This window comes from Ambystoma mexicanum, chromosome 1p, assembly GCF_040938575.1.
Source record: "Ambystoma mexicanum isolate Mex_15411 chromosome 1p, UKY_AmexF1_1, whole genome shotgun sequence".
NCBI classification, from domain to species: domain Eukaryota; kingdom Metazoa; phylum Chordata; class Amphibia; order Caudata; family Ambystomatidae; genus Ambystoma; species Ambystoma mexicanum.
In genome coordinates this window covers 601,711,456-601,735,618 of record NC_090921.1, presented here as the reverse complement: position 1 = coordinate 601,735,618, position 24,163 = coordinate 601,711,456, and the positions used below count along the sequence as shown (strand labels likewise).

The following is a 24,163-nucleotide window of genomic DNA, read 5'->3' as shown; positions in this document are numbered from 1 at the left end:
CCTGATTCTTCGGATGGCTGCACTCCTTTCTCCATCCCTCCGACTCCCTCTATGCTCTCCATTCCAATGGTGGAGGCACAGATTTCTTCCCAGGGGGTCAACTTGATGGGTGATTCCGATCCTCCCCCGGTAGCTGTGGCAATGTTGCGGTTGGCAGAAAGTATGCTACGGACGCGTGTCCACAGGTCGTCCCATCGCTTTCTGCGTTGCTGTGGGTTGCGGGGTGCGGTCCCCACCGCACTTACCCGCTGTGCCACCAGGGCCCATATGGCCTTCTTGTTCGCAAGTGCCGTCCTGGTCATTTGCGTGGAGAAGACGGCGGCAGCATTCTCCTGGAGGGTCTCTGTGAGCACGGTGAGTTCCTCACGGGAGAAGTGGACCTGCCGCTTGCGGTCGCACGCTTTCTTCGCTACATTTCCCATTTTTCTTGGTTTCACTAGGGTGGATGACGGGTTGGGATGTGTCTCAGGGTAGTATTTTTAATGGTTGTGTGGAATTTGTGGTTTTATAGGTGTACGGCGTGATGTTTCCCGTTCCGGGACCATGCTTTTACTTCCGTTTCCGTATATTTCCGGTCACCGTACTTTCCGGTTGGCGCTCACTGCGGTGTCCGCTAAGATGGGTGGCGGTATTGCACCTAGGGCGCCGTACGGCGGCGGTGTGGGCCGTTTTGGGGTCATTTCCGCCATCGCGGACTTTGCACTTCCGCCATGGCGTGGTGCTCGTGCCCGATGGGTCGGAATGAGCCGCACTTTGCTCCGTCGTGCAATGGCGGAAACGCTATTTACGCTATGGCGGTCCGGTCGGTTGATTTCCGCCAGGGTCATAATGAGGGCCATAGACTTTACAGACTTAACACTTTTGAAAGAGAAGAGAACAATGCAAAAGGAACTTTAATACTTACAAGGCACGCTCGTGCATTAACGGCGTCTTCGCTCTCAGCAAATCCTCTGCTATCAAGAGGCAGAGCTCGCATCCAGTGAAGCAACTGGACCCAGCGCCCCTGCACAAGACGCAGGATGGAGAGCCCGGCATTTACCTATATAAGGTAAGCGCAATAACAACCCAGTTCCACGGGGAAAGAAAGGGCGAGAGGGGCTAGGAACTTTCCGAACTTTCCAAACACTAATACCTTGGTTTACCCTTTCAGACACCTCACTCTTCAGCTTAAACTGTCGGTGGGAAGGGGGCCCAGTCCGGGAGCAAAACGAACCCTGCGCCTAACACTGAAGGCAGTATCCTCGCCAGATCAAGACCTGCGCCTCCGGGGGAACCAGGTGAGCGTTACAGAACGCGAAGCCTTACCACAAAATTCCCGCCCAGGCGCAATGGAAACCTCAGACACAGACCAGTTGGCCCAATTACTCGGGGAGTTGAGGGCGGAAGTACACGCAGCACGTCAGGAAACAAATGCCCTAAGGAGGGAGTTAGTGGTCTCCAAAGAGCGAACAGACGATTTGGCTAGACAATTGCTGCAAGCCCAAGATGGACAAACCCCTCTACCAACCCCAAGTGGGGGCCACGCTCCTCCAGCTTCCTCGAATCCGGTACAAATCAATCTACCAGGAAATATACCTTTGGCTCCGCCCGAACGCTTTTCAGGTGATCCAAAAAGGTTTGCTGTGTTCTTCAATCAATGTCGCTTGCACTTTTTGTGCAGACCCGCCGCTTTTCCAACGGACCAGGCTAAAGTGGCCTTCGTGCTCTCTTATCTCAGTGGCAGTGCCGCAGATTGGTCTGTTCCTTTAGTGTCTCAAGATGACCCCATTCTCCATAACTTCCAGGACTTCCAAGCCAGTATGGAGAAACTGTTCGCAAGGCACTATCAGGGACAGGCCTTGGACAATGAACTTCTTTCACTACGACAGGGCAATCAAGATCTTCTGACTTATATTGCATCATTTAACAGACTAGTGGTGGAAACCGGATGGCCGGAGGATAAGAGGATCACACTGTTTTACAGAGGTCTGTGTGGGGAATTAAAAGACGTTCTGGCTCAAGTGGTAAATCCTCCACAAGACTGTTCCGAATATATCGATCTGGTAGTGCAATTGGATCATCGACTACAGAATCGGAAAGCCGATCGATCCAGATTTGAAACCCGACCTTTTTCAAGGCCACAAAGTTCTACGAAAGGAACTGATTCCGTGGAACCCATGCAAATAGGGGGTGTAAAAGGACCTTTAACCCAAAAGGAGAGGGAAAGGAGGAGACAACTGCAATTATGCCTCTATTGCGGAAACTCAGGGCACTTTCTTCGAGATTGTCCAGTGAAGCCCAAGAAGAAGATAGTGGGGGCGTCTGATAAAGGTACCGAGAATTCTGAGCCGGGAAACAACCTCGCCCGGCAAGTGTAGAGGTCCGCTTGCCGAGCGTTAAAACCAGTTCTTTGACCTCGCATTTCATCATGCCCATGGTCCTCGTGAGTCCTGAACAACCTAATCGTATGCATGCCATTAAAGCATACATTGATAGTGGCGCAATCGGGAATTACTTGGACTGTGAGCTGGCCGCCAGGATGAATCTATCTCTTTGTCCAAAGACGGTGAAAGACGTCATTACCACCGTGGATGGGACGGAAATAGCTTCCGGACCTGTAACTCACACCACCATGGAAGTAACGTTAGTAAGCCAAGATGGGCATCAAGAGAAGATCGTGTTTGATGTGATCAAGGCCCCTCAGTTTCAAGTCATCTTGGGAGTTCCTTGGTTGGAGAAACACAATCCTCAAATTGATTGGCGAGCAAAGACAATCCGGTTTCCAGAATGCGCTTCTACCTGCTACCCTCAGCTCTCCACCAAACTAGCTGCAACTGTTTCTGAGAGTCCGGAACTGCCTCCTGAATACCAGGAATTCCAAGATGTCTTTCGAAAAGACCAAGCTAATTCTTTGCCTCCCCACAGATCATACGACTGTCAGATAGACCTGATTCCCGGATCCACTCCTCCGTGCAGTCGGATTTATGCCCTTACTGAACCTGAAAATCTCCACCTCAGGCAATATTTGGACCAGTACCTGGCTAACGGATTCATCCGTCCTTCGAAGTCCCCGGCCTCCTCAGCTCTGTTCTTCGTGCCAAAAAAGGAGGGAGACTTAAGAACGTGTATAGACTACCGTGCCCTGAACCAGATTACAATTAAGAACAGGTATCCATTGCCATTGATCCCAGAACTACTTGACCAAGTCAAAAAAGCCTGCATATATACTAAGTTAGACCTCAGAGGAGCCTACCATTTGGTGCGAATAAAGGAGGGCGATGAATGGAAGACGGCCTTTCGTACCAAGTATGGACTGTTCGAGTATCAAGTGATGCCCTTCGGGTTGTGTAACGCACCGGCCGCATTCCAGTTCTTTATGAATGACGTGCTCCGTGAACTCATTGATGTGTGTGTAGTTGTATACATTGACGACATTCTGGTTTATTCGTCCTCTGAGGCAAAACACCGAAAACATGTAACCGCAGTACTGGAGAGGCTCCGCAAACACAAACTTTTTGCAAAATTAGAGAAGTGCGTCTTTCATGTTACTGAGGTCGAATTTCTGGGATTTATTTTGTCACCTAACGGAGTTCACATGGACTCGAGGAAAGTAGATGCAATAATCAAGTGGCCCTCACCATCATCTGTAAAAGGGGTTCAAAGTATGTTGGGCTTCGCCAACTTCTATCGCAGGTTTATTCCAGACTTTTCTCGGGTAGTCCAACCCATTACAGCTCTCCTCAGAAAAAAACAAACGTTTTGAATGGTCTACCGAGGCAGGACAAGCCTTTCAGGAGCTAAAGACTAAATTTACCTCCGCCCCGATTTTAAAACATCCCCGCCCGGAACTACCTTACATCGTCGAGACCGATGCCTCCAGCCTTGCTATGGGAGCAGTGCTTTCACAAAGAGATCCAGAAACCAACCAGTTGCACCCTGTGGCGTTTTGGTCTCGCAAATTATCAGCCCCAGAAATCAATTACACCATTACCGATAAGGAACTGTTGGCTATTAAGTCCGCCTTTAAGGCCTGGCGGCATTATCTCTTAGGAGACCGACACACAGTCACTGTCATTACTGACCATCGTAATCTACAGTATCTTAAATCAGCCAAAGCTCAATTCTCCAGACAACTTCGCTGGGCATTATTTTTTGCCGAATTTGATTTTATAATCACTTACCGACCAGGCAATAAGAATGGTAAAGCGGATGCCCTCTCTCGAATCGGAGTAGAGGAACACATGGTTAACCCTGAGCTCGTACCTATTATTCCTGAACAAAGAATCCTGGGTTTGATCAGCATGCAATCCATTGAAGAAATTGAAACCCAGGTTAAACAACTTGTAACTCCAACAGACATACAAAAATGGCAGCTTCAGGGGGAAGACTTCACAGTAAAGAACGACTTATTATACTTCAAGGAACGACTTTATCTACCCTGTACCAGCTTACAAAATCAAGTCATCTCTTGTTATCACGACTCCTTAATGGAAGGACACCCGGGTATGGCCAAGACCTCGGAAAAGGTCAAGCGTCACTTTTGGTGGCCATCTTGGAGGAAAGACATCAGAAACTTTGTCATGTCCTGTGGAGTGTGCGCCCAGAACAAGAGTCCTAAGGAAAAACCAGCAGGCCTCTTACAACCACTTAAAATCCCACCTCATCCCTGGCATACCCTTTCCATGGACTTTATCACTGACTTACCTCCCTGTTCCGGATACAATACAATCCTGGTAATTGTAGACTTATTTTCAAAAATGGCACATTTCATCCCACTAAAGGGGTTACCGTCAGCAGCAATCCTGGCTCGAGAATTTCTTGAAAACATTGTTTGGTTGCACGGCTTTCCTTCAGTTTTAATCTCAGACAGAGGAAGTCAATTCATCTCCCACTTCTGGCGGAGTTGCTGTCGGTTAGCTCAAATTGATGTGAGGCTTTCCACCAGTCACCACCCACAAACCGATGGTCAGACCGAAAGGACCAATCAGACTTTGGAACAGTACCTACGCTGCATGCTGCAACAGACAGGAGGAACTTGGAAGGACATCCTTTGGATAGCCGAGTACGCTTACAATAACTCAGTCCACTCTGGAACCGGAAAGACCCCGTTTTTTCTTTTGTATGGTAATCATCCTCGAACCTCTAACCTGGATCCACCTCAGGATCTTGGAACACCAGCAGTTGACCACCTACATTCAACCATCACCCAAGCCTTCAAGGAAGCTACTACCCACCTTCAAAGGGCCAAGGAACAATACAAGAAAGGAGCAGATCAACATCGAAAGGAAGCCCCTCAATACCAAATAGGAGATCAAGTCTGGTTATCCACCAAATATTTACCCCTAAAAGGACCACGCACCTTTAACCCAAGATTCCTGGGACCCTACTCTGTTACTGCCATAATAAATCCAGTAGCGGTCAAGTTGGAGTTACCCCCTCGCATGAAAATGCACCCAGTCTTCCATGTCTCACTACTAAAACCTGTTCAACCAGAAACCCGATTGACTAAATCTCCTGAACCTATCCTAGTTGACGGAGAACTTGAGTTTGAAATCAAAAATATCCTGGATTCCAAGATCTCCAAATCAAAACTACACTACCTGATTGACTGGAAAGGCTACGGCCCCCAAGAAAGATCCTGGGAACCTGCAGAACATGTACACGCACCCCGACTAATCAAGAAATTTCATTGGACATTTCCTAACAAACCAAGACCTCCGGAGAAGTCAACCTTGGGAGGGGCCTTGAGGGGGGGTGCTGTCATGATCCCTGCTTCCAAGGGGTCAGGACTTGCCCCACGACCTTGGAAGCAGGCCCATGACTCTGATCCCAGGAACCAGCCAGTCCCTATAGGGACCCTCTGGACCTTGTCCTGGCGCCAGTGGCGCCAGGCTCATGATGATGACTGGTCCCAGCACAGGAAGCGCCGGGCTCATATTAGATAAGAGTGCTTGGTGGACCTACCTGTAGCAGACCATGCTGCTTACTTACCAGCTAACTGGTCTCCTGATCCTTCTCTGCCTGGAACTACTTTTTCTGTCTGGGTGGAGCAGGAGCCACTCCCTGGAAGCAGAACACAGGAACTCTTTTAGAAATCTGGAACTCTTTTCTTACCTGGGTGGGGCCGTGGAATGAGACGCCTAAGCACTACAGAAGGCTATTTAAACCACACCCGATTGGTTTCACGTGCTTCGCGTTATTCTGCATCTGCAGCAGGACGCTCACCGTGTCAGCTCCAGGAAACCTCCAGCTCCAGATCCTGTGAACACGAAATAACCTGCTGGAATCCAATCTTCAGTCTTCTTCAGTCTTCTGCAGCTCCTGCAAAACAAAGGCACAGGTTAGGCTAAAGTAAAGGCAGTGAATCTACTTACTTAATCCAACGGCAGCATCCAAGGCGCCTTTTTCTGCCTTTCTCTTCCGGCATCCGACATCTGCAAAGAGAGAGAACATCGGTCAGTAATATTCAACTACAAGTTCTGCTTACCTGTGTTACGCCCGTTCCAACTCAGCTCGCGCTGCATTTCGGCACCTGCAAGGCAAGATACATCGGTTAGTAACGCTTAGTTACAAGACTGCTTACCTGTGTTACGTTCGCTTTCAATCTGTTCGCGCTGCACCTCAGTACCTGCAAAGACAAAAGAGACATTACGGAGCATTCTCCAGCGCTAGTGCAGTCTTTCTACTCACGTGCCATTAGAAGGATAATCTTCATCGTCACAGCATCTGAAAAGGGAAAGACATAGACTTTACAGACTTAACACTTTTGAAAGAGAAGAGAACAATGCAAAAGGAACTTTAATACTTACAAGGCACGCTCGTGCATTAACGGCGTCTTCGCTCTCAGCAAATCCTCTGCTATCAAGAGGCAGAGCTCGCATCCAGTGAAGCAACTGGACCCAGCGCCCCTGCACAAGACGCAGGATGGAGAGCCCGGCATTTACCTATATAAGGTAAGCGCAATAACAACCCAGTTCCACGGGGAAAGAAAGGGCGAGAGGGGCTAGGAACTTTCCGAACTTTCCAAACACTAATACCTTGGTTTACCCTTGCAGACACCTCACTCTTCAGCTTAAACTGTCAGTGGGAAGGGGGCCCAGTCCGGGAGCAAAACGAACCCTGCGCCTAACACTGAAGGCAGTATCCTCGCCAGATCAAGACCTGCGCCTCCGGGGGAACCAGGTGAGCGTTACAGATATCTTGAGTTCTCACCAAACTTAGGATAGGAGCCAAGTATCCTGAAACCAAGAAGCAGAGCCAAGGAATTGCTAGTGACCCGCTGGAAGCTTTGGTACCCTTAGCCCGCTGTCATCCCGTTGGACCCCTTGTTTCTGTTCAAACTTAGAAGGGTTGCAAAGGTGCTTTGACCCATTGGAATAGTGGGACTAACTATTCTCAGTACCTCCAACTGAACCTGTGAACAAGCCTGTTCCTGGACCGCCCAGTGAACTGGCCAGCTTGCACAGGACTTTTGCCCTGGAGCCACCACCGTCTTGAGTTCACACGTGAGCATTTGGAGACTGTAAGCTCTCGGTATAAGGCACTCTCCCACCGAGCTTTGTACACCTAGCATTCCTAGGTCTGGAATTAGGAGAGTACGCCGGAACCCGAACATACGTGGTAGCTGTGTTGACCAGTTGTGGTGATGAACTATGTGGGTGCCTTGCTGCTGTGCCCCCCTGTGCCCTCACACCTTCTGCAGTGGAATTGGTCTGATCCCTTCATCAGGAGTGGATTAATCACCACTGTCCCGCCACAGAATCATCCCTGGAACGCAGCCCCTGAAAGCTGCAGAACCGCACAACTGCAGGATTCGAACCTGCAACCGATGTGGACCTGACTACTGGAGTTTGGTCCAGAGTGTGCCAAGGGTCGGTGAGTACTTGCAACCCTTACCGGTGGCCCCTGGCGCATCAATCAATTGAGGGCCTCTCTTCTTTATCGAGGTAGCCTGTGCTACCTAGCTATTCCCAACTCTTGGATACTGTTCTGCCATTTTGGGGAGAGTCTCCTCGAATGGTGGGAACTTATTCTTCACTACCTCACCTGCCTTCCTGAGCTGCTACAGCCCCTGAAAGAGACCCCGTTTTGGCCCAACCACACGATTGCGTGCATCAGCACCTAAAGTACTTTTGAGGACATGGCTCCACTCATCGTAGGGACTGGACTGCCTCTTAGTCAGAGTTTGATAAGTTAAAGACTTCCTAAATAATATTTGCACTGTTTGCTCCCTTTATTTACAGGTTGTGGTCCCTTACTGTGCACTATTCCTTGAGGCCATTGGTAACTGTATATATGTTTAATAGTAGTGTTGTTTTGGTTTAGTTACTGCTGCTGATCATTGCTTTGTGTTTGATTTAAAAGGCCTTTAATAAATGTATATGAATATTTGATATATACACCTGACTGAGAGTAATTTGTAGTGTTGTTTACTGTGTGTACTCATTGTGGGCTTTCAACCCCTTTTGAGACCTAGTCTTGACCGCCGCCAATGCTACCTTGATTGGTCTGGCTTGTCCAGAAGGTTACCCTGTTCCAAGAAACTAGGCTGGTCTTCTGACCTCTGCCCACCAGGTCAGAGTTCAGAAATCCATCTTAACAGTCGATAAGTTGAGGGACGTTCTTTGCTTTGCAAGGTCCATAAGATTCAAAGAGTATTTCTAAACATAGCACCCTATTCCTGCGGCTTGGGCGTAGTCACTGTAGAGTTGGAAATAAGGGCCAACCTCTGTACTATTAATGTTGGAAGTAGGGCTGGTATCGTGAATCATTTATGCGGCACAGGTTTGCCAGCTTTCTTCATGCTTTTCTTGGGCCTATAACTTGGGCTCCAAACCATTGCCGACCCATGAAGCCCACGTGGGGAGGGATGATAATTGCTATAATAACAAATGATACACTCTATTAGCATGCAGATGACCTGTGATGCCGATCTCACATCAGTCACTCTTGTGTCCGATTTCCTGGTGTGACACATGATGCACTGATGCTGCTCAACAGCACCCTGCTTGCGTACATGGAGAGGCACAGAGGACAGCACCGGTGGCTCATGAGTAATTAGCACTCAGACCTGACTGCCAGACCAACTCACCTGCACATAGGGCACGTCATTAGTAGTGAAGTGAATGAACCACAAGTACCATCATGTAACAACAATGACACCCAGAATAGAACAAGCACCCCGACTGACCCACCCCAGGACACAGACTTGACACGTGATGAATCGGGGCATACAGCCATGCCAGGCAGCCCCACGCAATCATATCAACTTACAACCCATGTCGGAATATCCATGTACCCCCCTTGTTTTAGTGCCAAACCATAGCTGACCAGTGCATTGCCAATGTCACATCATTGACAGACTACATATGACTGCCGACTCCCACAATGCACATAACTGCAAGGTAGCCATGTTGACCATACCCCAACAACCCCGATGCTCACAAGGTGCCCTGTGCCCATCCAGTGAGGCATGCACATAGGAGCATGCATGTCAGGACCACGGGCAACACATCACCATGTCTCACACAGTCCATTCATGTCTTGCAGGTAACGCTGGATACCCGCAGTTGCCATGGCTAATGACCCCTGTGTGAATCCCTGCTACACCACAGGAGATGGCCTATAATGATGCACAGAGGAGAACACAATCTTGCATTGAAAGGACATTTGACCTTCTGACATCCCAGTGCAGAAGCCTACTTCACACAGGCGGTGCACTGATGTACAGTCCCGGAAAAGTAGGGAAAATCATAGTGGTCTGTGCCATGATGCACAACATGTGCATATGCAGGAATGTAGCAATGCACACAGATGAGGACAATGACACCGCTAGCTCTGATGAGGAAGAGGCTGGAGGAGTGGACCGGGCCCCCCGGGCACCCCAGACCCTACGTAGGGAAGCAATGGAAGGACGAATGATCAGCCAGGAGCGGCTAGAAAATTATGTTTTACTCCAGAGACATAACACCCATACATGCAATGAATGCATCTGTCCGAATTGCATTCAATTAATACTAACAACATGAAGAAGATTCAAGTGTGTTTAATACTGTCAATAAGGCAACAACATCCCCTATGACAACTACCGCCCCCCCACTCCCACTAACAACCACCACCCCCATGCACATCAACAACCACCCTCCCAACCCCCCCAACCCCAACCCCAACAACAATTACCACTTGCATTAGCGCTTGCGCTTATCCCCCTTGTCTGATGACTTGTCAGCATTTGTGGCATGCCATTGTGAGCGCATGGGCGGGGGGCTCTGCGTTGACCCCTCAGTAGGGGAAGCGGACTGTGAGCTCCCCTGCATGATCCCCTAGTAGATGTTCCAGGCTCAGATGTATGGCTCTGGCCATGGTCTCATATAACGAGGACATTTGTTCAGCCAGCTCCTGCTCCCTCTGGCTGCTGAGACTCAGGCTTGCATTGCATGTGACTGTGCTCCTGCATAGATGGTCGATTGACCGCGACAACCGTCCCGAGGTTCACAACGTGTTTTCCTTTTTATAAACCATAAACCACCTGAGTGTGTCCTCTATGAAGCTTAACATATCTTGATCAAATAATAAAAGGCAATGTTTCTGAATGAGATTGTGCAGTTTTTGATTACGTGCATTGTGTTTTGTAATGAGCATACATTTATTTCTCTGTACATTTATATTTTGTTTTAGAGTCAGCAAATCAGTTGTTTCTTTTGACTGCCTTGGTTTTTACTTTATATTTATTGTTCCTTTTATTATAACCTCTCTCTTTAAATCTATGTGTTACTATTTTAAACTTTACAGTTATTCAGTATTAGTGCAGTTTTGTTAAACTCATAGGAATTCTCCTACTGGGATGTTCCTAATTGTGCTTGCTTTACATCAGCTCAAGACAAGAAGTATTGTGTTTGCTGATGTAGCTTTATAAAATGTATTTGTCTCAATATGTTCTTCATAGATGCAAATACTCAGATCAAAAAACTGATCTTATTTTTATCCTGGGTCTATTGTATTCTTGTATTTTATGCTATATAGCACCTTACACCAAAGCGCTTTACATAGCATTAAAACAGTACATACAGTAGGATACAAATTTAAAATACCAAATCTTTCAAAAATTACAATATGACCTTGCTAACCAGATGAAAGTAGGTAAGAGCATAGGGAAGCTTGCAAGGAGGAGTAGACAGTGATAGATCGAAGAGAGGGAGGGAGAGTATTCCAATTCAAAGGGTGCAAGGAGAGAACAAGATCAGAAACGAGATTGGGCACAAGGAGGAGAGGGGACTACAAGGTGGAAATGAGCAGCAAATCGAGCATGAAGGAAGATAAAAAGAAACAAGCAAAGAAAGATAGGGAGGGGCAAGACCATTACGTGTTTTAAACACCAGACATAAGAAATTAAACTTCAAACATTTGTGAAAAGAGAGCCAACCAAGTTGAACCAGAGAGGAAGAGATAGAGTCATGAGGACACGGATAGAAGCATGAAAAACAGATTTAAGTGGAGCCAAGCGAGAGATTGGAAGCCTGAGAAGTGCAGAACAGCAGTTGAAAAGCCGTGACAAGATTAGAGCAGGCACCAACTATTTTGTTGCTTTAAAAGTCATGAACAAACAGGCTTTCCAAATATTATAGAGATGAAAACGACAGGAGCGAGCAGTGAAATGTGGTGAGTGAAAGAAAGATTTGAATCAAGAAAAAGACCAAGATCATGCACAACCGAGGAGATAGGTAACTGAGCCGGCGGGAATTAAATAACAGAAGGTAAAGAAGCAAGAGAAGTCGATTTAGAAGGAAAGAAAATGACCTCCGTTTTTGCAGCATTAAGAACAAGAAAAGGATCAGACATCCATGATTGGATGGCCAGTAAAAAAGCGCTAGGTTTGTGGTGGATCTCGTCAGAAGAAAGTGGGAATCAAAGAAAGAGCTGTGCATCATCAGCGTAGAAATTATGCAAGAACCCAAAAGAGGAGATAACCCCACCTAGTGAAGAAGTGTAGAGAGAAAAAATAAAAGGACCAAGGACTGAGCCTTGAGGAACGTCACAAGTGAGCGAATATGTTTCAGAGAAGACCTCAACCCAAGAAACAGAAAAATGTCTCTGAGAGAGATAGGATTCGAACCAAGAAAGAGTAGAACCAGAAAAACCGAAAGAGGAGAGAGCAAGAGTGTGTTCAACAGTATCGAATGCAGCAGAAAGGTCAAGGAGTATGAGAAGAGAAGACTGGTAAGCGTAGGATGCAGAGTGTAACGAGTCAAGAACCGAGAGGAGAGCAGTCTCAGTAGAATAACCTGGGTGAAACCCAGATTGGAAACAAGGAAGAATGGAATTTTGGAAGACAAAGTAGAAAGTTGAGTGCAGGCTACGCGTTCAAGGATTTTAGAGAGGTATGGGAGAAGTGAGATAGGGTGGAAATTAGAGGCAGAAGAGACATCAGCAAAAGGTTTTTGCAAAATGGGAATAATAGTGGCATGCTTAAATGACAAAGGGGAAGTAGATGAGAGAAGGCAAGAATTAAATAGAACTGTAAGATAGGATACAAGAGAAGGGTAGATTTTAGGTATAAGTACATATGGTATAGGATCCGAAGGAGATGAAGTAGGGTGTTCACGAGCAAGAAGGCGAAGGGTGTCTTTGTTGGTGATAGGGGTGAAGCCAGAGAAAATTGCTTTTGGAGATTCAAGAATAGGTTCAGAGGACAAAGAATTGTCCTTAGCAGGAGAGGACTCAAGCTGATCGAAATGAGAAGACTTTAGTAGTAAAGTAGAGTGCAAGATCAGTGGCAGTAAGAGTAGAATTGATAGAAGGGTCAGGAATGGGAGATGAGAGAGTCGAGAAAGAGTTTGGAAAAGACGTCTAGGATGAGAAGATTGTGAGTGAAGTAGATCAGAGAAATAAGATTGTTTTGCAGATAGAAGACAATTATCATATAAAGTATGATAAGAAACGTAAGACATATATTTTTCTGGTGTCTTTCTAAGCATCGAAGAATGCAGCACATAGCACGAAGATGGGAAAACAACCAGGGTTGAGGAGGTTTCTGTAATGGACGAAAAGGAGAAGAGGGATATAGTGAGTCAAGAGACAAAACGAGTGAAGAAGAAAGAGTAGAGGCAGCTTCATTTGCCGATAGGTTAGAAAATGAAGCTTGAGATCCCAGTTTAGAGGTGCTTGTAGACATGACAAGAGTTGTTTTAAATCTACATAAGTCACAACGTAAAAAAGTAAGAGAGGTGGGAGGAGAAATAATACAAGACGAGACAAAAGAAGAAAATGAAAACAAGAGCAGATGATGGTCTGATAAATAGACCGGAAGTGAAGACATAGGAGATGCAGTTTTCTGCCGACTAGTACTCCCAACATTCCCTTACCTGCAGAAATAAACTTACCACCGGTTAATAGTATTACTGCTCTCAATCCACGTATGTGGTGGGTTAGGCTGTGGAGCTCTAAAAATACAGAAAGGCCCTGGAGGACCTTGTCGCAAAGGAGAAGGGATTCTCGATTCCCTGGATTGATCACCTTATATAGGATTGGACATTAAAATGTGTGGATGAAACCAAATGAAATATCACACAGGGTCCAGGAAATCAGGAGAGACTTTTGAGTAAAGGATGGAGAGCACGTCGTATCTAAAATCTCTGATTCGACTACACTTTTAGCGCATTCGTTGTGTAAATTCGTGTCTTTATTTAGAATCTGTCTTTGAGTGGATAAAGTAATGTTTGTATAGGATTATGAGATGTTTTCTATCCATGATATTATTAACTGATTATTGTATGGTCCATGTGTAATCTGAAATTAAATTAAATGTATGGAATGCCAAGCTGTTATTAAACATTAAACACAACATTAAAACTAGGCATATCATGAATAAAACCAACATCAAAACCAACATTCATGGAACCTTAACGCACCTCCACAAACAACAGTGATATCTTCACAATGCACGCCAACCATATGCATACCAAACATACAATGTGTCGTAAAACAACAAATACATAGGGATAATGCACACCATAGCTTAAAAATAGATTCCAAACATAGGGTCACATTTACTACAATAACTACCACAAAACAATGTATACTTTTTCCATGAATTTCATGCCACATTTCACACCATTCACTAACTACCTAACATTCACATGCTAATTAAAAACAAGAACATGTAATAAGATATATAGGATGAAAGGAGTGGATTCATGGTTATACAAACAACCCCTTGATGATTTGTGGACCCTCCGTGATAGGTACTGGTCAGAGTAATTAAAAGACAAATAAGGCTGCAGAGCAAACAGGTGTCTTGACAATCTGGGGGCCATTATGAATTTGCAGCACTGGGACTTCTCTTCAAACGAAAATCGGTAAAGCCAATAAGTATAGATTTGTATGTGTCGCAGATTAGCCTTTTCATCCTTATTTCTTTGGGCATGGTGGCATGTACACTGATGTGCTGTCACAGTTACAGAAACTTGTTGGCACTGCCAGTCCCAGTGATCCTCAGCTTAGTAGCTGAGGGGAGATTTAAAACTAAACTCGAAACATTGGGCCTCATTACAAGTTTGGCGGTCGCCTTGCCGGTAAACCCTGTGGACCCCGTATTTCCCCATTGACAGGGGCCAAAAACGTTTACTCCCTATTGGGCTCAAATGGGAATGGGGAGGCCAGATGCACCGGCACCATTCAGAATGGTGGAAAGGCACCCACGAGTAGAACTCATAGTTTGCCGGTCCGGTAACTACGGTAACGGCAAGCTTACCGGTACCGTAGTTACTGGACCGGCAAACTTGTAATGAGGTCCATTGTTTCTATTTACTTTTGTTTCTCTTAGTCTCTTTGTGGTTTTTAGGGACATGGCTGAACAAGCTAGGCCCGTGTCTACCTGGCTCTCTTAACTTGCGGAAACAGCAACCACATCTATGAATGCTTGAGGTTCACCAGTTACTTAGGCCAGAGTGCTTTTATAAATGTGCAAAGTCCCTGGCAGGCAGGCATTCTTTTTTTGTCCAGGCTGTAGTTACACCACTGTCCATACAAGCATGCCTTATAAGATTCCTGAAAGTAGCTTATATGACACCATGGCCACTTGAGGCCAACCAGCCTGTAACTGGGACAGGCTAGATGGAACAAGGAAATGAAAAACTGAATTAGGCATTGTACCAGGTAAAAACACACAATCTCATCGAGTAATCGTTGGAACTTTTAATTATATTTGGTACTTGTTATCAATAATTGGCCTTTCATGGCTTGTTTTGTCCTGGGGAGGGAAGGGTGTGAATGGTGCCATTTATCACTCGTTTAGTTCCTCACAATTTTGTTCATCACACTTTGTCTGCCCCTCCCCTTCTTTCTTAGATTTACAAGTGTCTATCAGACTCAGAAAATCTGAACAACTACAGAACAAGTACAATGAGGCACTGAAATACATCAGCTGCAAAGAGCGGTATTCCGGCAGCGAATGCCAACGTAAGTACTCCATAATGGACCAATAGCTGAAGGCCGTCGCCTTATGAACTCTTTGCTTAAGGTGGAATAGCTGTGCCGCTTCATGGTTTCACTAGAAGGAAGCATCCAGGCGTTATAAGATAGCAGTAATAATAGACTATTCTGGTAGAGGGTAAACATGCCGGAAGCAAAGACCATTTCCAATCGTCCTGGATGAAAAACAGTTTTTCATCATTTTTATAGAGCGGAAATTAAGCCCTAGAGAAGTGCACAGTGATCAGGGGATGCCTCCCTTTGCTAGTGTTCATTTTTTGGCATGACTCTTCAGGTCTCCGCCACAGCTCTTGGAGATGTGTATTAGAGAACCCCTGGTGTTAACCAGCTGCTCATTGATACTCACTAACCATCCATAACAAGAGTCTAACAGCCTACTGTAAATGTTGCCAAAGTTCCCAATTCCTCACCTGTTCTTAGGAGGAGAGAACGTTGCAAACCAGGGAAAGCCAGAAAGCATGACGTCCCCTTCATTTTTCGCTTGCCTAAACATAAAGCATTACACTTACCAAAGAATCCAAGGGGCGGAAAGATAGCACAGGGGCAACGCGTTTGTCTTGGAAGTGTTCAGAGCAGGGCAACACAGGTTTGAATCCCGAACCTGCGCCCAGAAACCACTTGCTGGTACAAGTGCGTTATAATTGAACAATTATTATTATTATTAAAAAGAATGATGTCATAAGTGATAAGAAAGAAATAAATTTCCCTCAAATTCAATCCATTGGAAGTCATCTAGAAAAGGCTGGATCAGTGATGAAAAATAAAAGGGCATCAACTCTAAGCAAAATGGACGTCACAGACTTGACAAACACCCTTGTGTAGGAAACAATGGAGGCTCAAGAGGTGCTGTCCCCCCTCTCAACAAATCCCCCAACAACTGTGCAGTCTTCACAACTCGTGCCCTAGGCTCAAACTGCCCAATCGGGCCCCTCGAACAGTGCTCATAGACCTGTAATAACAGCAAACCCCAGCAACGGCAGAAAGGGGCTTGGACAAAAGGTGGAAGGATACTTTAAGCATTCAATCAAGTTAGTACCTCTAAGCAAATGCTTCAAGACATCTTGGTGGTGAAATAATAAGAGCACTTACAACAAAAGTAGCAGGAGGCCCACAGGATCCAAATAAACCAAACAAAAAATGAGAAGTTTTGAACTGAGTTTGGCCTAAAAAACAACAGACGATTGGCAACAGACTAGTACCATACATTTCCAACTGATGCCATTTATAATTATAATTCCAGACTGTGTTCAGGTCCATTGTGGAGAAACTAGAGACAGTGGAAGTCCTCTTGCAAACTAGGAAAGCACGGAACTGCCACCATGTCAAATCAATCTCCTAACCGCAAAACAGTGCATGTCTCTCGGAGATGTGCTCAAATTACTGAAGGGGATACCAATAGGAAAGTAGCAAACATGATATCTGACACTTAATGGACTTTCCCTTTAACTGACATTTTTGGTGGGGATAATATGTAGGGATACAATCAAACGCCATTTGACCTTGCAGTGGCAACTCAACTGATCAAACGAATACACTACGTCTGCAACCACACTACGTCTGCAACCGGCAGGTACAACGTGCATCAGGGTTCTATCAAAGGTACACAGCTATCCCCATCTCCAATAGTGGACAATCTGACTCTGAATATAAAATCCCTGAATTAGGTGAAATATTTATGTGGCTTTCAGAGCATCTCGTTTGTTGATCTACTGGACGCCTTGCCTGTGAGCTGTGAAAGAATGCGACAGAAGGATATTCCTAAAGACTGTGCCATATTGAACTTTCGAAATCCTGAACTGGTGGGTGAGATTCTGAATTAGAGCAATCAAAAATTATCTATTGCAGGTGCGATCCATAGTGAGTGAGCGATTTCATTGTCACGTGGCTATTTATACGTCCCGGCACAGATGGTTAGGCGTTTTCTACAGATGACAACTTACGTTCAATTGGTGGCCCAATGTAGGGGATGTCCCAATAGACCAAATATCAGCGCATGGGGAGGTTAAGACCACCAATTAATCAAACTCTCCTAACCATGAAAAATGGTGTTCCTCTTGATTTCATTTTCATTTCATTTATTAAGATGACACCCCCAAATATGCTTTGAGGGAGGAACAGAAAGAATATGAATCGGAAGAAGAACAAACAGAGAGAGTAAAATACTGAAGGATTTAGGAGCCAGTGAAGAGAGTGATTGAAATTAGGAAGCAGCACAAGGAGGTTTAGGGGTAACTAAGAGAAAGAGAGATCGGGAATGAAGAGAACTGGTAGGTTTATATAATGAAACCAAGGAGGCCAGATAGGAAGGTGCCAAATTTTAAAAGCAATGCACAAGAAGTGGAAAAATAGGTGGATTCGAAGGAAAGCCGAACAGTAGAGTGTAAAGCATCAGACATAGAGGCTCGAGGGGGAAGTCGAGAGAGAGTCTGAACCGCATAATTGTAGATTGAGTTTAAGGGAGCAAGACAATAGGCTGGAAGACCAATAACAAGAGATGAGCAGTCATCTAGTCTTTAAAGGAACCAGAGAAGAAATGTGGAGTTTGGTAGCAGAAAAGTCAAGAGAGGGGGACTTTTATGAATGTTGAACCACTGAAAGTGTCAGGAACCAGCAATGAAAGAAATGTGGGAAGCAAAGGTAAGAATAGAGGCAAAGATGACTCCTCAATTGTGAGCAACGGAAGACAGAACAATACGAAATGGAGGAAATTAGATGAAAGAGGGAGCGGAAGAAATAGTGAAAGAGGGGAAGAAAATCATTTCTGTCTGAAGATGGGTTGAGATGAAGGAACCATGAAGGCATCCACGATGAAACATTTTGCAGACAATCAGAGAAGTTGTTACGGATAGTTTTGGTGAAAGCCGAAAAAGAAAGTCTTGGTGTCGTCAGCATAGATACATCTCATACTGAGCAGGTGGATTGCCTCAAATCCATAGCATTTCATGCTCAGATTGATGCTTGTATAGCCATGCACCGTCCCTAAGGCAGACAGCATTGGGAGAACACATTGTAATGGTGGGGTCACAGAATGTAGCATTTCTGCAATCCCAGGCCATTTATTAAGGTTGCATTATATGTCCCTGTTCCCATCCAATAATATCACTACAAGAAACATAGGAAACTGCATGTTTTTGACTTAATGATGAGGTTCACGCTATTCACATACCTACCGAAACCTGCACAGGTGGCAGGAATTGTGGAGGTGTGTGGATTGGGATGGCTTTCTCATTAGGTCAATGCATGATCTCGCATACCTCAACATTGCAGATCATGCATTGCCTCAAAGGCGCTTAATCACTTTTATATATGGTAACTGTTTATAATAAGCATTATATTTCGGACACATGTTGCTATGGCAACCTAGCTGATTTGATGGCAAACATATAAGAAATTGACATTCTGTCGCTTAGTGACAATTCACTGGTTATTGTAGGAGGAAATGTGAATGCAAAGGTAGGCATTGATGATTTACACCAGGGGAATAGGTAACAGCAATAGTAAAACAGCTACTTGTGGGATAAGGTTATACCACTCCAAAGATTTTAAACCTGTGGATTTAACAACATCTTTGAGCACCTTTGAGCAGCTAACAGCGAATTCTCCCCAAATTCTGTGTATGAGGTGGTATTCCAAAGAATGTAGACAAATAAAGACTTCCCTTCTTACCCAATAAGAACTACAGATCCTAATTGAATCAAACACAGTAGTTTGCCTAAAAACAACCCACTTCTTTATTGGCAAATAACACAAAGGGGATCATTACAAGTATGTTGGCATGGGGTAAAAATGGTGGTAATGGAATGAATGCCACTTTTCCTGTGCCGCCATACTGCGAGTATGGTCCTGGAGGGGGGATTCCATTCCGGCATCATGCTGGAGGTAAATCCTCCCACTTTCCATGAAAATCTGCACTATAGGAGGAATTACCACATTGCTAAATCCGCCAGCGGTAATTCTTCCAAAAATGCCCCATAGAGTCCAATGGGATTAAGTTCACCACTGCCACTAGTAATCCGGCAGTAATTCCGTCAAACCAAGCGGCGGTAACGGTAATACCATAGGGCAGTATTACAGCGGATTTACCACCAGAATACCGGCCAACTCGTAACGAGACCCAAATACATTTACTAAAAAACTTTACATTAATCGACATCAACTCATTTAATTAATAAAAGAAAGTAAATGGTAAACAATACATGACTATTAATATTAACATTTCTATTTCCAATCACATTAGCACTCCATCTGCTACAGTTCCCTCCAGTCAACCACAGTACCTATAGCATAAATAGCATTTAGTTAGCCCATGGCGGCATCAAATCCGGCGACTGTAGTACCACATCTAGATACTCATCGCAGATAGAATACATCCCATCCTGGTCTGCAAGTTCAGCTTTTTTCAGTCTTCCTCCACCGTGGTCTATGTTATCATATCTTTGGACCACAGTGTAATAGTGGTCAGTGTAAACCCAGTTGAACAAACTTCAAAAGCAGTTTACTGTTTTTCTTGCTAGGGATAATTATCAACAAACATATATTAACTGTTGTCTGCAACGTCCACCCTGTGTTTTTGCAGAATGCTTGCGTTTGAGAACCTTCCCACCACATATTTTTTGTGTTTTGTATTTTATTTGTCATTTATATAGCGCCTTAGGACAAAGCGTAAGGCGTAAGCGTTTCATATGTATGCAAATGGCACGTTGATATGCGCATTTAGGACACTTTGTGTTAGCCTGCTCATAGATTTTCTGTAACATTGCTGAGGATATGTATGCACGATGCAGAGCCTCATGTTACGTGATACGCCTTTGGCTTTATGACATGCTCTCCTCCACTCTGTACCTTCTAGCGCATGTACTGCGTCCTCTTCTCACTTACTACATAGGTCTTGCATGCGCTTAGTGCTTTTCCTCATACAGACCTTATATTGCGTTGTTATGCTTTCGCCTCCTTCCCTTAGCAATAGGATAGCACGATAGACTGCTTGTGTCTGGGGTTCTCTGGGGAAACCCTCCCAAGTCTCCCTACTACATACGTGTAATCTTGCCTAAGTCAAAATGCCGGCTCTCCTTCCGTTCAGCAGCTCAGAGAGTCGCCCAAGTTCTATAAATCTATCATTTTCTTGTAGCTTCCCACATTGTTTAAATGTTCCTTCCTGGCCTACATTCCCTTCCCTGCTTCTTATAACGAGTAGATCAGATTGCATTCCTACACCGGTAGTTGGCTCATATACATATATGTTTGACCATCCATTTTAGTGCACGTGTTCCACGCCCTATGTATCACCTCGACTTGCATCAGCAGTCTCAGTGCTGGTTTAATATTCATTCGTGAGATATTCACTCGTTGTTGGGGTGCCAGCTATGCTTCTATCCAGTGCTTTAAGTGGGCCGGGGACAGCCGGGCCCCGGCAATCTCCAAAAAGTGGGGTTGAGCCAGGGCCCCCGGTGACACCACAATTTTGGCGAAACACATTATCCCGCCGCAGCCGCGAAGGGAGAAGCGTCCGCCATAAGTGAGGCGAGCTGACTGCAGTGCCAGCCAGCCACAGCGACGCTGCAGCTGACTGGCACGTCTGCCAGTCACTGTAAATTCCTGTAACCCCTCGCGCTTGAGATTAAGCATTATATAAAAAACGAATTATTATTATCTTAGACAATGACAGCCTTCCCATCAGAGGTAAAGGTCATTTCAATCAGTACTCCACCGATCCATTTAGTTTATTTAATGTCTGAGTTGTATTCACTGCATACTCTTCCTCCATGTTCACCCTTATCATGATGCCAAGATAGGGAAAAGGTGACTGTAATTGAGATGGGCAAACCCAACAGCACCTTCGTATCCGTCCCTGGCATTGGGTAGAGACACGCCATTGCCCAATTGATGTGCAGACCGAATACAATCTCACATTCCCGCACTTGTTCCAGCATATGTGGGACGGCTGGGGGGATAAAGGGCAGCCTTGCCGGGTGCCTGTGTCGACTCGCTATCTACCAGATATCATATGGTTCATTGGAATCCTAGCCCCCGGTTTGCAGTACAGTAGTTTCATCCATTTAATGAATACTTCCCAGATGCCGACATTTTGTATTACTTTGGTCATAAAGAGCAAGTCTACACAATGAACTGGTCACATCACTTATGGAACCCGCAAATATTTCCGAATAACTCTATTGCTTGTTTGAGCTTGTAGACTCCATGCATACGTGTTTCTGCTCCCACCCTCCATGCTGGTACCCGAGTGATCCTCTGTGTCCAGCCCATTGTGACCATCTGAGGTGCATGGTCTGACAGTGGCCCGAGCAAATATTCAGCCAACTCCAGTGAATGCGCCTCTACGTCCTCTGTGAGCCCAAAGTCAATCGGCTATAAGACCTATGCATAGCAGAGTAAAAAAGAATGACCTCTGACACCAGGGTGTAGGTAAGGCCATACCTCGAATAGCCTATTTTCCATAATAGTTTCTCTTAGGAGCTCATGTTCCTCAATTACGTCAATTGGGTGACTCCCCACCACCGCATTTCCATCATTTGCATGCAAAAGGCGCTGACAAAAGTGACTAAATGCTGTCTGGCATGCCCGCATGCCGACCATCGTTTACTTTTAGTTGTAAGCACTGCTTAGCGGCGCTCACCATTACAATTAAAAGTTGCCTGACATGCTTGCATGTCATGCAGCATTTAATTTTCATTGTGAAGACTGCTTATCATGCGTGCCTACTAAGCAGTGTTCATAATTACAAATAAACACTGCCTGACATGCAAAAATGTCAGTCAGAATGTAATTGATCACCACTTCTTGGAATACTAGAAGACCGGAGTAATTAATGAGCCACCCTAGTTTTCTTGGATAAAGAACTTTGAAACAACAGCCCATTAACCACTGCAGTTCATAGGGCCCCATTACGATTTTGGCAGTATTCTGGTGGTAAATCCGCCGGAATACCACCCAAGCGAATCACTGTTACCGCACTTGGTCTGCGAAATTACATACGTATTACAAGTGGCGGTATTGGTGTAAATCCCCATTTTCTATGAGTCTATCGGACACTATGAGGCTTTTTTGGTGGAATTAGTGCAGCGGTAATTCCGCCGATTTTGCCTATTTTTCGGCAGAGAGTTGGAGGATTCTGCTGGAGGTAAATCCTCCACTCCAGGGCCATACTCATAGTATGGCGCAGTGGGAATATTGGCAGTCATTCTGTTACCACCAATTTCTTCCCGCTATGCCATACTTGTAATGACATCTATAGTGCGTAAATTGTGGTCCCTATAATGCCTTTACAGTTACTGCGACACACCCAACTCATCAATTCGTCCCCAAGAGAAAAAGACTAAAGAAGTATTAATCTAACCAGTGAAACGTTAAGCTAATGAGATAGCTCGCTGAGTTCAGCGGTCACCGCTGAAGTCTGTGAGTAACCTGCACATACTGGAAACTGGAAAGGAGCACCTCAGCCTTTCGTTTCCCCAAGGTTCATAAATAAGACATTTGGTGCACAGAGCAGACGCCGTATATACAAAACAAGCCACCCTTGCCGTAATGGGGGTGCATTTCATTCTCAGTGCGAAAGCTTAAAGCAAACAGCTTTTGCAGAAGGAGGGATGGGCCTGAAACCCATGGACGTTCAAATAGTAGAAACATGTTATACACTGCTTCTTGCTCAACCGCTTTAATACTAGTTGTTATTTTTACCCAGGTTAAAGGTACTCACTTTATAGAACTCACAAGGACAAAGAGCTGTGCAGTCCGTGCCAGGATGATATGACATGATTGGTTATTTAGAACGCGCTTAATACCAAGAGGTTTTCTAAGCGAGGACACGGGGATCGAACCTGTGTTGCTCTGTGTCGTCTTGCTTCCAAGGCGAGCGCGTTGCCCCTGAGCTATCTTCCCAAGACAGGAAGGTGGGATCTGGACATAGATGTGTGTGCAACGGCTGAACTCACTGAGCTATCTTACAGGCATAGCAAAAGCAAAAGCGTGCGGATCCAGCTTCCCTTATCTCGCGCCCTCTCACTGGAATGCCCTACCACCCACTATCCGTGGCAAGGCCTCCCTCACCACCTTCCGTAAAATGTTGAAGACCACCCTCTTCACTTAAGGCCAGACACACCAGCATGAATACCTCCATGTATCATACGACCAAAGCGATATATGTAACATTCACAATGTGTCAACAACTTCTACCATGCCTGTAACATGTAACTAAGTTTAATGCAAGTAACAGCGCCTCAATGCCCCTGGGATGCTTGCACGCTATATAAATGTAAATAAATAAATAAATAAATAAATAAATAAATAAATAGTGTTTTGGATTTTGGCATATGCTCCAGTAACTTGGTAACTGGTAGGATGGTGCATTCTTCGTTACAGATGAAATCCGAAAATCATCTTCAATTGCAGGGTCCCACTGAAGAAGGCGCACCCCTTTAGATTTGCAAGAGAAACCAAGCAAGTTTTGATCCACTTTTAACCAGTGCCTCATGTTTCCTCTGCCAGAATATTTCATCCAGAGTTGCCAAGACAGATGGGTGCTGAACAACAGTCGATGCTACTTATTTTCAATTGAATATGCATCCTGGGAAAATAGCCAAACCAGTTGCAGGGGCCAACAGTCCGATCTGGTCATCATCTCTGACCGCATGGAACAGGTGAGCTTTCAGGAATGCTAATGTTGTGTTGACATATAATA

General features: G+C 45.2%; 1 protein-coding gene across 3 annotated transcripts in view; it reads left to right on the top strand.

Annotated features, from left to right (window-relative positions):
• The window catches only part of LOC138576543 (hepatic lectin-like), a 338,738-nt gene that overhangs the window by 162,303 nt on the left and 152,272 nt on the right, over positions 1-24,163 (top strand). For all 3 annotated transcript variants that reach the window (XM_069649562.1, XM_069649564.1, XM_069649563.1), the window contains 2 exons: positions 15,325-15,435; positions 23,971-24,122. In XM_069649562.1, coding sequence (XP_069505663.1) covers positions 15,325-15,435; positions 23,971-24,122 — 263 coding nt within the window. The remainder of the gene's footprint in view (positions 1-15,324; positions 15,436-23,970; positions 24,123-24,163) is intronic.